The sequence below is a fragment of the Sturnus vulgaris genome, chromosome 3 (genome assembly GCF_052056855.1).
Source record: "Sturnus vulgaris isolate bStuVul1 chromosome 3, bStuVul1.hap1, whole genome shotgun sequence".
NCBI lineage: Eukaryota > Metazoa > Chordata > Aves > Passeriformes > Sturnidae > Sturnus > Sturnus vulgaris.
Genome location: NC_142245.1, coordinates 93,672,717 through 93,685,357, shown reverse-complemented (window position 1 = coordinate 93,685,357; position 12,641 = coordinate 93,672,717). Strand labels below are relative to the sequence as shown.

General features: G+C 33.1%; 1 protein-coding gene across 2 annotated transcripts in view; it reads right to left on the bottom strand.

The window, feature by feature from the left end:
- The window catches only part of CSMD1 (CUB and Sushi multiple domains 1), a 1,072,714-nt gene that overhangs the window by 236,418 nt on the left and 823,655 nt on the right, over window positions 1–12,641 (bottom strand). For both annotated transcript variants that reach the window (XM_014869526.2, XM_088162298.1), the window contains exons 18-19: window positions 4,783–4,971; window positions 999–1,115 (exon numbers count right to left, since the gene is read on the bottom strand). In XM_014869526.2, the coding sequence (XP_014725012.1) occupies window positions 999–1,115; window positions 4,783–4,971 (306 nt within the window). The remainder of the gene's footprint in view (window positions 1–998; window positions 1,116–4,782; window positions 4,972–12,641) is intronic.

Below are 12,641 nucleotides of genomic sequence, written 5' to 3'. Positions count from 1 at the left end.
GAAATTTTCTATTTGTGTTTTATTCTTGCATTTCCTCCAACACAATTATGGTTTTAATTTTAAGCTTCAGGGAAGTTTCCAAATACAAGAACAAAGCATACACAAGTTTTATGTACAGTCTCACATAAATATAGATTCTTACTTTCTAAGACTGATCATTTACCTGGCATCATGACTTTTTTTCATTTGCCAGCTTCTAATCCAGTAATTAATTAAGTTTTGACTTATTGTTGAATTTTCAAATACAATAAATTTTCAAATACAAAAAATATGATAAATTTATAAATTTACTGTGGGGAACAACATTCTTCTTCGCACATTTTCTCATCTATTTTACATTAAAAATGTCTTATGACTTTTAAACAAAAAAAAAGTCTTGAAGAAGATTTTTAAAAGTAGAAATTTCCCATATACCTGTCAGTGACTTTTTATTATGATTTGCTTTAATGGTATGTAACACGTTATTAGTACTCTCTGGGCTTTTTTAGGTTGTTTTACACATTCCCCTAATGGATAAGATGACAAGCTCAGCTATGCATTCAAATATTACTCTACTGTATATGTAACATAAAGATATATATAAGTTTTTTGTTCCAATGGTTTAAGTTGGAAATCGAAGGTTACCAATACACAGATCAAATCTGTTCCTTTATGCTTAATAATAGTGAAGTATATTATTCAAGTTCAATTTAAAACTATTTAACAAGCAGCTATTATTTTCCCATATTTTACCTCTTCTACTCTTTTCCATTTTTCTGAGACTAAAACACATTGCCTCTGGCAACTGTTAAAAAGAATTGTTCCTTTGAAAAATAAACACAAACTGGAAATACCACTTTTGAAGATATTAATTTTGGGAAATTAAACTTCTTCCTTAAAGGAATGGCAGAAAGTGCTGGTTTAACTCATGAAGGACATTTTATTTTTTTTAGCAATGTATGTCTGATTTTTTTTTCCATATAGACATTATATATATGCAAAACATATTAGATATTTACCCTTGCCATGGGACACTTCAATAGTCCAGGTGCAGTTCAAAGAGTTTGGGTAGAAATCAGGAAAACCTGGAGAAAGGACAGTTCCACTTTTCCCATGAATATATCCACCACACAAAGCTTGAGGAAAAAAAAAAAAATCGTCATACAAAAAGCCTATCGAGAGTGCATTTTTTAACTACACTTAAAATTAGAGTCAAGGATTAAAATAAGAAGGTAATTAATCCAAAGCCAGAACATTCATTTTGACAATAATTTGTTTTCTTCTAAATTAGTCCTTGAAAAGGAGTTTATTGTTCATCTACAGCCTCTCCTGTCAGTTAGCAGATACAAAATAAAATACAAAAATAAGAAAATGTTTTATTGCAAGTATTAATTCCTATTGCAGTAGTATGTAAGAAATAGGGGGTTTTGGGCTGTTTTTTGTGAAGAAAATCTTGCTGCTACTTTTCTTTATCAAAATATTTTGAAAGCCATACATTCAGCTGCATTTTTAACAAACAAAAATGCTTAAGTAAAAAGCACATTTTTTTTCAAATAAATGAGTTTGATGTTTACTGCAACATTCGGGGGGAAAAAACTAAACAAGTGAAATTTCCTCTTTTCCAAAGATTTAGATTGTCCCATCATAAGTAATTTATTTGGATTTTAATATTTTGGAAGACATGAGAACTATGCTAGAAAACATTTTATGCATACTTGAATTTGCTAAACTAGGCTGTTCAAATTTGCATAGCAAATTAATTAAAGTTTAAGATTAGCATGCTGAATTGCTCACAGATCTTATAAATACAGCATGACTGTTCTTTTCACTCATCTCTTGCTGTTCAGTCTTTATGCTGTTTTTTTTTTTTAATATACTAAATGTTTAAACAGTAAAGCAACAAAACATTAGGATGTTTTTAGTCTTTTTCCTCACATAGAGTGATATGCTTTGCCTCTAACTAGATGGAAAATATAAATGACAAAATATTAAAAAAACTTGCAGTACCTATATGTAGATGTGTGTATATATACGCATATACTTGGTTTATAGCTTAAGTTCCTTTTTTCATTTCTTATTAGACTAAAAAAGGTTTTTGTTAAAGTTTTTAATGTTTTTTGGATTTATGTAATTTATATATATTTATAAGTAAGTATAAGGAAAGGAAGTGCTTCCAGCCGGGTTTTACCTGAAAATAGTTATTTCTTCATGCAAGTATGATTAAAACACATTTGACTAAGCCCACAGTAAATATATGATTGATAACAATACTTAATATTAAAAAGCAGCATTACAGACATCAGGTTTATAGTGCCATAAATTAACAATAATGCATTCATTCAAAAATCTTTATCTAATTTTGTAAACACCACAGAAAGTAGAAAATATTTTGTGCAACATTAAAATGTGCAACATTACTTAAAGCAGATATTACATATTTCAAAATAATTTTTATATTTTAAATAAAATTAAAAATCTGGAATTAATATGCTTTAATTAAGCTCTCACTCAAAAATTATTTTCATGTTCCATCTTGGCATTAGCATATTCATTAGAATGACACATCACTTAGGGGGAACTTTAACCACCTTGTATTTGTACACAAGTTTATTTCTTCTTTGTTGGCATGAAACAAAGAAACATGCTTTTCCCTTAGGCATTTATTCTGCTAAATTAATTTCTGAATTTAAAATTTTGAGGACATCAGTACTCCACAGATGACTGCAAAATGCTCATTTCCACCTCAGTTAAATCTGTCACATTCCAAAAATTTAGGTCACAATTTGTGGAGCCTCAAAAGGCAAACACACTAACAAAATGATAACCTAATAGAATGTGAGTTCTATTCTATGTTTTTAGACTAGCTATTACAATGGAGTTTAATCTGTGAGGAAGAGATTGAATCTGTGTTTGAACCCTTGTCTGTTGATTGCCTAGAGGATATATTCCAGAAAGGCTTGACATTTTCTCATACACTCACATGAAAGTGGGTGAAGGACCTGGGGAAAAAAAGCTCTTTCACTGAGTAAAAATTAACTAGATCTTCCTGATGTTCAACATTCATATGCAAACAAAAGAGCTTAATATTGATATTTTAACTCAAAAATACATCCACACATTTTATTACAAAGTAAGTAGAAAAAGAAGAGAATAGTATTCAAACTTAAGATTCTTTTACATCTGTAAATTCATCATGGTAAAGCAAATAAGGAAAGAAACCCACAAAAACAATGAAAAATTCGAAAAATGCTTTGTATCTGTACTTGTAAAGTTGGAATGAGTTGCAGTGTGTTTGAATGCTAGATTGGCTAACTTCTATAATAATCTTTTGGTAGTTTAGATGTTTTGAGCATGGGGCCAGAAGGCTGTAGAGAGAGTTAGAAGGAGAAGACTAGTGCTTTAAAACGGAGTGAGAAACTAAAATACTTTGCTGAATCTGTGTCCTCTGACATTCCACTGTAATCAATGAAAACCTTGGACCTCAAAAGCAAGTTACAAATACATTAGTGTAAGTAATTCACGAAAGCAAGAGCCTGTCTTTGCTGTTATTCTGTGGTTTCTTTAAGAGAGATTTTGTAGCAACTATACAAGGATTCCACGAAGAAATTAAATTGATTCAGTGGTTCACAGACACAGAACTTATACAAAAAAGTCCAATTACAAAAAAGAACACAAATATTTGCAGATACAGTTGTGCTTGTTTTGGTTGGGGTAGAGTTATTTTTCTTCTCAGTATGGGTTTGTGTTTTGGATTTGTGATGAGCACAGGGTTGATAACATAGAGATGTTTTTGTTATTGCTGAGCAGGGTTTACATGGAGCCAAGACTTTTTCTGCTTTTCATATGTCACACTGGTGAGGAAGTTGGAGATGAGTTGGAGATTAGGAGGAGATGCAGCAGGGACTGCAGTTAACCCAAAGAATACCCCACACCATATGGCATCACACTCAGTGTATAAAGTGGGGAGAAAAAGGGAAAACAGAGAAGTTCAGACTGATGATATTTGTCATCCTAAGTGACCACTACATGTGATGGGGCCCTGCTCTCCTGGAGATGGCTGAACACCCGCTGTCCTTGGGAAACAGTGAATAAATTCCTTGGTTTCTTTGCTTGTGTGTACCGCTTTTTTTTTTCTTATTAACTGTCTTTATCTCAACCCAGGAGTGTCATCACTTTTAGCTTTCTGATTCTCTCCTTGATCCTGCTGGTGGGAGTGAGCAAGTGTGCTATGTGAGGCTTGGTTGCTGACTGTGGTTAAAGCATGAAGTAATTCAGCAATTAAAAAAAAAAATCATGAAAATTCTAGACAGTTTCATACTTCATATCCACCAAAATAATTAATAATTAATAAGCTAACTGAAATTTCAAAAGAAAAGCATTTAAGAAAATTAATTACATTGGCTGATCATGGTCTGTTTTAGTACTGAACATCCTAAATTTCAAGCAATCATTCTGATATGCAGTACTTAGAGTTTAAAATATCAATTAAGTTTATTTGCTTTGTTTTAGAAGTATTAATTTTATGTCACCTTTTTGATTCACAGTTGAACAATGGCACCCTGTGAGAATCTGAATTTTTCTATTTGTGAATATGTGCTTGTTTTGTTTTTTTTTCAGTACTTTACTCTGATACAGAGATGTAAAGCATGCCTTTTAATTACATTAAAATATTTTTTTTTTAAAGTGTGGATCTTACTGTAATTGAAGGGAGGTAGTAGCAATGACAAGCTTAATTAGTTCTGAAAAATAGTAGAGTAATTTTTGTGGACTTTAAAGCTGCCATCTGAAGAGCTTGACACTTACCATCACAGCTGGGTAATGCATGATTCCACTGATGGTTTCTTTCACATATGAGAGGTTCTTCATCACTCAGTGTATATCCTGGATCACAGCTGAAGGTTACTGTGGAGCGGATATTAAAGTTGTTACCATGGCGATGGCCATTCACAGGAATTCCTGGGTCAAGGCAGGAATCTGATTCCAGAGTAACACCTGAAACAAACAGATTTAATTTTGTTTTTTCACCTTTTTTTTTCAGGCAGTAAAAAGAAATAAAAAACCAAACAACAACAACAACAAAACCCCCGAACAAAACACAAAATGAGGAAGACAGGAGAAAGAAAGAGCCACCAAAAGATCCTAGTTAGCATTGCCTGAGAACTGATACGGGATATAAAACCCTTTCTCTAGCTGTTGTCTGACTCACAGAAGGTTTTCAAATTTTAAGTTTCATATAATAAGGAAGTCCAAATGAAATAGAAAAAGACTGGAGCTTTAAGGTATATTTTGTCAATCAATTAACAACACCAAACCAATAAAAGTATTGAACATCTGAAACTATAGGAAGATACTATAGTTCAAAGTATGAATAAAAAATTTGCTAGTACATAGATCATATTTGATTATTTCATCTATTCAGTTTCTGATACTGCAGGACAACTCAGTTTTACTCTGCATAGTCATGATTACTTGCTGCAAGAATAAGCAATGTCAAAAAACTGCAATTGAAGAGCTCACAAACAACTGAATTCTTACATATATTATCCTATGCATAAAAAAAAAAAGAAACATAAATAATATAGCTTTCATAATTGTATAACTCTTATCTGACAGAAAGGGTCTCCAGTAATTAGGTCTTATAGCAGTGATTAAATAGTTTTTGGCAAATAAACCTGGAGCTATCCACTGAAAAGAACTCTCTGAAATTTTCAAATGGAGGCTTATTAATGGGACATTATACATTGTGCTTCTAGTGATAGCAAATGATTATTGAATTTAATAATATAATGAGCAATAATGTATACATACACATGAGGGAAACAAATAGAGACTCTCTATTGGGATGACAGGAATTTCTTTTATTTTCCATTACTATGTGTGGGGAATTGACCTTTTCTGGCTGCCAGTCCCCCACTAAGCTGTTCTCTCATTACACCCTTCAACAGTACATGGGGAGAGAATAGGTAGAAAATAACAGAGAAGGTAGAAAATAACATGAAAAAACTCAAGGGCTAAGACAAAGACAAAAAGATCACTTAATAATTACCATCACAGTCAAACCAGACTCAATTTGAGAAAAAACAATATAACTTATTGCCAATTAAAAATAGACTAGGATGATGAGAAACAAAACCAATAACTAAAATACCCTATCACTCTCACCTCTGCATTAGGCCTGCATGGCCAAGTGTTAGTTAGTAGACAGGGGTGGCTACAGGAGGGGCTTCTGTGAGAAACTGCCATAAACTTCCCACATGTCCAACAGAACCAATGCCATCTGGCATCTGGATGGGCCTGCTGCTGGAAAAGCTGAACACCTCAGAGATGGTGGTAGAGTCTCTGGGATAACATAGTTAAGAAGGACACAAAAGCTGCTGCAGAAAAACAGCAGCCATAGAGAAGAATGAGAATGTGAGAGCAAGAATTCTGAAACACTAAGGTCAGTGATGAAGAAGAGGGAGGAGGTGCTGAAGGTTTGGAAGGCCCTGCAAGCTGTGTGGAAGACCATGGTGAAGCAGCTGTCCTACTGGAGCCCATTAAGGTTCCCAGTGGATCAAAGATCCACCTGCAGCCTGTGCAGGACTCCACTCAGAAGCAGATGGATGCTCAAAGGAGGCTGGGATCTTATGGGAAGTTACAATGGATTAGGCTCCTGGCAGGATCTGTGACACTGTAGGAGACCCACACTGGAGCACATTATTCCTGAAAGATCGTACTCTATTCCAGAACCAATTATTAAGAACTGTAGCTCATGAGAAGCATTCAAATTTTAAATATTCATGGAAGACTGTCTCCTGGGGGAGGAAGCCAATGCTGGAGGAGAAGAGTCTGAGGGGTCCTTCCTCCAAGGAGGAAGGAATTGCAAAGATAATGTGAGATAAACTGATCACAACCCTCATGTCCTGTCCCCCTTGCACCTCTCAGAGGGAGGAGGTAGATAAAATTGAAAGTGAAGTTCAGCCAGAGAAGAATGGAGGGGTAGGAGGAAGGTGTTTTTAAGACTTGGGCACCTGGGATCTAGCCAAGTTTACTCCACTATAACTGCCTTCTTTACAGGCATTTCCTAGTTTCTTAGCCCTCTAAAGGGCTAAGAAGGTGCTGGTCCTCTCAGCTGCTTGTGCATCTTTAACTGTTTCTGTTGAAGTTGTACTCTCAGTTTACTGCTTCTACCCTGCCCTGTTTATGTGGGACTCCCACACAGCCTTAGGAACAAAATAGGAGGAGTTCAAAACTAAGGAAAAAATTGATTTATCAGGGCATAAAGTGAAGGCTTCAGAACTATAGATATGAGTGTTGGAAGCAGGACTACAAATAAAAATATCATCAATAATGACTCTAGCTTCCACAGAGAAACATTCTCTATACCCTCCAGCTCTTCTTATATCTCAGAAGTCAGATTTGAAAGCTTATGATCTAGTTTTCATGAGGTAACCCTGACATACTTAAATTCCAGACGAATAAGTTTCTTTAGACTTGACTGCAAATACTCTTAATGCAAATTACCATATTAGCTAACATAGTGCATTTTTAGATTCCCTTTGCCTGGATAAAATTGCTTAATATAGTCTCAAAGAACCCATTTAAGTCTACATTATTCTGCACTGTAAGTGCCCTTAATAATTTCATCTGTATGAAATTTTTACTTTGATACACATAGGCTCTTTTTGGACAAATCATACTTCATATTTTGAAATATGTTAGAATAGGTGGAGGTCATAGCAGCACTCTTAAAAGTCCTTCCTCTTAGGGCAGCCTACCATCCCTTCCTGAACACGTCAGCTGCTTTGGCATTCTGAGTACACATATAACAGGTAAACTCATTAGTTTCTTTTTGAAATGATAATTCAAAATTACATTGACTCCACTGTTTCACATTTTTGAAATAAGGCCAAAAGCTGTAGGAAATTTATCAACTTCCAACTTCCTAACTGAAGTAGTAGTGTTAAATAAATAAACTCAGCTCAGGCAACAGAGTTTCATTCCCAGGGAAAAATATTCAGTATGTAAGTTTCAGCAACCTTGAACATAGCTGAAAAGAAATATTTTTTCTTTTCTTCTTTGGTTGAATACTTGATTATTTTTCTTAATAGGAGATAACCTAAAATTAAATAATGGGCAATACTGAGAGTCCTGACTACAAAAAGATATGAGAAATTCTGGCACAACAGTGATAAATGTGTTTGGAAAATAGTTGTAAAAGTTGATTGAGAAGGAACACAGGCAGTAGATCAAACTCTAGGAGAGGCTGCAATTATTAGCAACTTGGGACCATGACACCATTATCACACTACCCCCTGCCTGACAAGTCTTACTTTTTCTAAACATGTACAAACCTTTCAATGACTCTTTATGTATCATATTTTCCACGTTAGTAGGCTTCTACTCTTTTTAAACTATGTCACAAACTGAACACAGTTTGGTCATCAAATGATGTGAAATAATTTTTTCACAAGTCATAGATAAAACAATCCCGTAAACAAAACAAATGTATTTTCTGAAATTCTTTTAGTTTTTCAGACGGTTAAATACAATGTCTAGATGATTCATTTTTTTTGCAACATTACTACATTTTTCTCTAGATTATATAAGTTCTGTGTGACATCCAAACCTTTTTCTATTGCATCTCTATTTTGTATTTGTGCATGTCATTTCTCCTTCCCCATTTAGGCTTAGCATGTTTCTTTATAGAATCGAATTGGTTTTGTTTTACATTCTTTCTTTAGTTCATCTAGCTTGTTTTGACTTCTAACCTTCTCAATCATAGTGCTAGCTATAATTGTAGGCTGGAATCATCTTTAAATTTTAACTGGTCTTATATTGTCATCACATTTATTAATAAAATATTTTTTTCGCAGCATCACAGAAATCACATAATAATTTGGGGTGGAAGGACCCTCTAGGAGTCATGTAGTCCAACCCCCTGCTCAAGCAGGGTCACCTAAAGCTGGTTGAAGAGGTGGATCTATTTCTGTATGTATTTTTAGTATCTCCATGGATAGAGATTTCACAGCCTTTCTTAGAAATTTTTCCAGTGCCTACTGTACCTTATTGTATATTTATTGTACTGTAATAGTTTCATCCACACTAAATTTCTATATTTTTTTCTGAAAGGGCTCTACAAGCCTTATGAATGTGAGCACAGAACTGTTTCCTCCCCTTTCCATTTCCAAATCTACAAAAGCAGTTAACCTGTCAAGAAAAAAATTAAGTTGGTTTGACACAATCTTTTTTTATCAAATACAAATAAATTTATTTCTTATCATTTTGTTTATCAGCTTGAAACTAGTATCTTTCAAGAGACAAGATAAAACTAATGTCCTTGATCTTCCGGTCCAACTATCTTGTTTTTTTTTTCTTCTCCATCATTGCTTGGAAAAGTGTGTGCCCTTCTGAATTTTTTTAAACTTCTTTACAGATTTGAATTTTCAGACATCATTTTCAGTGGAGTGGTGTTTCCGCTTTGCCTCTGGGGATAGCATAGGGACTTTCAACAGTCCCTGATGAATAAAGTATATTTAATTATTTCAATATTGTGTAGTACCCTCTCTCCATATGCCATACTCTTACCTTGAAAATGTTCACTTAATCAAGTATATTATAAAAATTATTATTTTCTGCAAAAGTTGCAAGACAGGAACAAAACAAGGCTGTGACAGCTGATTTTTGGTCAAACATTTTTAGAGTAACTTTTTCCCTGTATTTGAATATATTTATAGATATTTTTGTTACTGTCTTTCTGTCTCTTGTTCTTGGAACTCTATATGTACTTTGAATGTTTGTTTTTTTTTATCCTAAGAGATCTGTGTTATTCTTTGATTGCAATCTATTTCAATATTTGAATAGATTTAATATCTACATTACTAACTCTTGAGTTACATCATTAAAAGGGATTTTTAAATAGCTGCAGAAACCTTTCTCAAAAACTAAAAAATAAAAAATAAAGAAACAAAACAAACACACCCCCCCAAAAAAATTAAAGAAAACCAAAGAAAAGCAATAACAAAACAAACAAATCCAAACCAAATCAAAACAAAACCACTAAAAATCAAACAATAGTTTTCTGTTGGGCTTTTCATCCATTTTTTTTTTTAATAAATTACTTTCAATTTGTAAGGACTCAAGGACATTCACCTACCAATCTGCCAAATGTGGTGGTTTATATTTTTGAAAACTTAATTTATTCACCATGTTGCTTCATTCTTTCACTTCTTACAAATCAAAAACTCTATTATTCTATGGTCACTTTCCCAAAAAATGCCTTTCTTATTTAGCCCCTGTATTGATTCTTCTTATCCAGAGTAACATGGACTGCTGAAACAAAAAAATCTTTCCCAATTTTTCAAATCTTCTCCCATTGACTGTATCCTGCCACAGGAAATTATATTAATCTTTTCCTTATATCCAGACTATTCAAAAGACTCTTTTTTCCTCAAATGAAGAAATGTAAGGGAGTATTTTGATGCTATGTTATCATGGCTAAAAGTGATTGTGGGCTGACTGATTTCAACACTTCGTCAAATCCATGAAGATTGCATATTTATCAGCCTAAAAAGTTCTTTTCTGAAAACTAATCTAAACAAATAACCTAATTTTATACACTGTGAATAAAGGATTACCTCTATTTTTTTATTACTGATAATTTTCACTTAAGAAAAATCACAATATTGATTTTTTAATTTTTTAAATGGCCTCAATAAGGAATGTTTTTACTAAGACAGGAATCTTTGATGTTAAAACAATTTCTCTGACTATATAAGAGAATTGCAATGTTTATCAAATATATATCAATGTAGAGTGCAATATGACTGTCTCAATGCATTACTAAAATAGTATATATTTTTCATTTACATTTTAGGATAGAAGAAAATATTAGTCCACAAAAAGCACAGACTTTTAAGTAAAGCATTTGGATTTAAGAAATAATGGATGAATTTACTTTGGAAATGATCATTTTCTCTTATATAAGGAAAGAAAAAAATCAAATATACTTTAATAAACATAGGAGCAATTTACACTAAAGGAATAATGCAGGTAAAGTATTTCTATTTGTTTTCGCTTAAGAAAGACTAATATTGCACAACTTACTTCACAGAATGAGGAACTGAAAACCCCCCACAAAAACAAACAAAAAAACAACTGAACAACCAGAAAAACAAACCCTACCCAAAACGCTTAACTAAGGAAGACGAGAGATCAGGGAAATGTAATTGAGGCATGAAGCACACTTGCCAAAAGAAAAAAAAAATTATTCTTTTTAACAAAAATTGAATATTTTATCAGTAGTTTTACTTGAGGTATATTTTAGGTATTCTTTTTTTTTTTTTCTTTTTTTTTTTTGTGCTTAGATGCATAAGAGTTATCCTATACTGTCTTGCATTAGGTATGTTTGAAGTGTCATTAAAAGGTTGAATGACAGAAATTTAAGGAGAGGAGCGAACAAATTATCTTCACATCTTTCACAGTACCTTTAATGGGCTACATATTTATTAAAGTCATATTACAGTCATACTTTAGCTTAATAGAATACTACTGCCACCTCAGATTCAACTCAGTTTAGCTTATATTGAACCTTTTATTTTAAACAAGATTAAGAGCCTTCTGCTTCACAGTGCAGTGATTTACTTTACCATCAAAGTTATGACTATAACTGGGAGATTTTTAAGATACTTCTAAATAAAACAGTTATTTGAACTTGCAAAGAAAATTCAGAAGCTTTTCTTAAAACTTAAAATTGTCTACCTTGTCTTTTACAAATGTAAGAAATGTGAAACAAAGAGAAGTTCTGTTGAGATGTCTTTAAAATTATCAACTTCTACATTTAAATGTCCAAGGTAAATAAAAATATAATTTTAGTCTCCTGTGTTCCTGGCAGATTACTCAAGGCTTCCATTAGCTCTTTCTACCTGGTTTTGCTCTCTGAAAACACTGACTTTATTTACTTAGTACCCCCATGTTACCAGTTATAGTGATGACCTTCCCTCTGCAATGTACACAATTGTCAGTACAGGGTAAAGGATCACAGAAATGCTATGGGAGCTCCTGATGCTGGCTGACCAGCACAGGAAAATAAACTCTGCAGCAACTTTCAGCTGTGTTACATGAACATATAGAACACAAGGCAAAATGGAGACAATTTCAGCTCTGTGAGAAATCTAGTGTGAGGAAAAAGACAATATGAACTGTAAGGCTGTGATTAAGAAGTCTTGTGGAGCAAATGCACTGACATACGTGTGAAGTATTTAGCAAGCTTTCTCTGTACAACTTTTTTTTTTACTACTTGGACAAGTTTTGAGGTGGCTATAAAAATGTATTTGGATACTATTCCAGATTCAATATTACAGCAAATTTACAGCAAATTAGTTTCCAAATAAGAACAACTGACAAAAGTGATGTTACTAGGTTGGCACAACTGCAGCAAACACATCAGCTCTCTTCAGTAAATAATTAATGAATGGTTGTACTATCATATAAATACCAGTGTGACTTCAGGCCATTTAATATATGTCAATGTATGTACTTAATTTAAAAGAAAATTCTATTATGCTGATTCTGTAGTTCACATGGAGATTATGATATTAATTTATTTATTTTAGAACCATTATTAAGTTAAGGTGTCCAAGTCTATTTGGCCCTACAAAAACCAGAGAAAGAGAAAGAGAAAG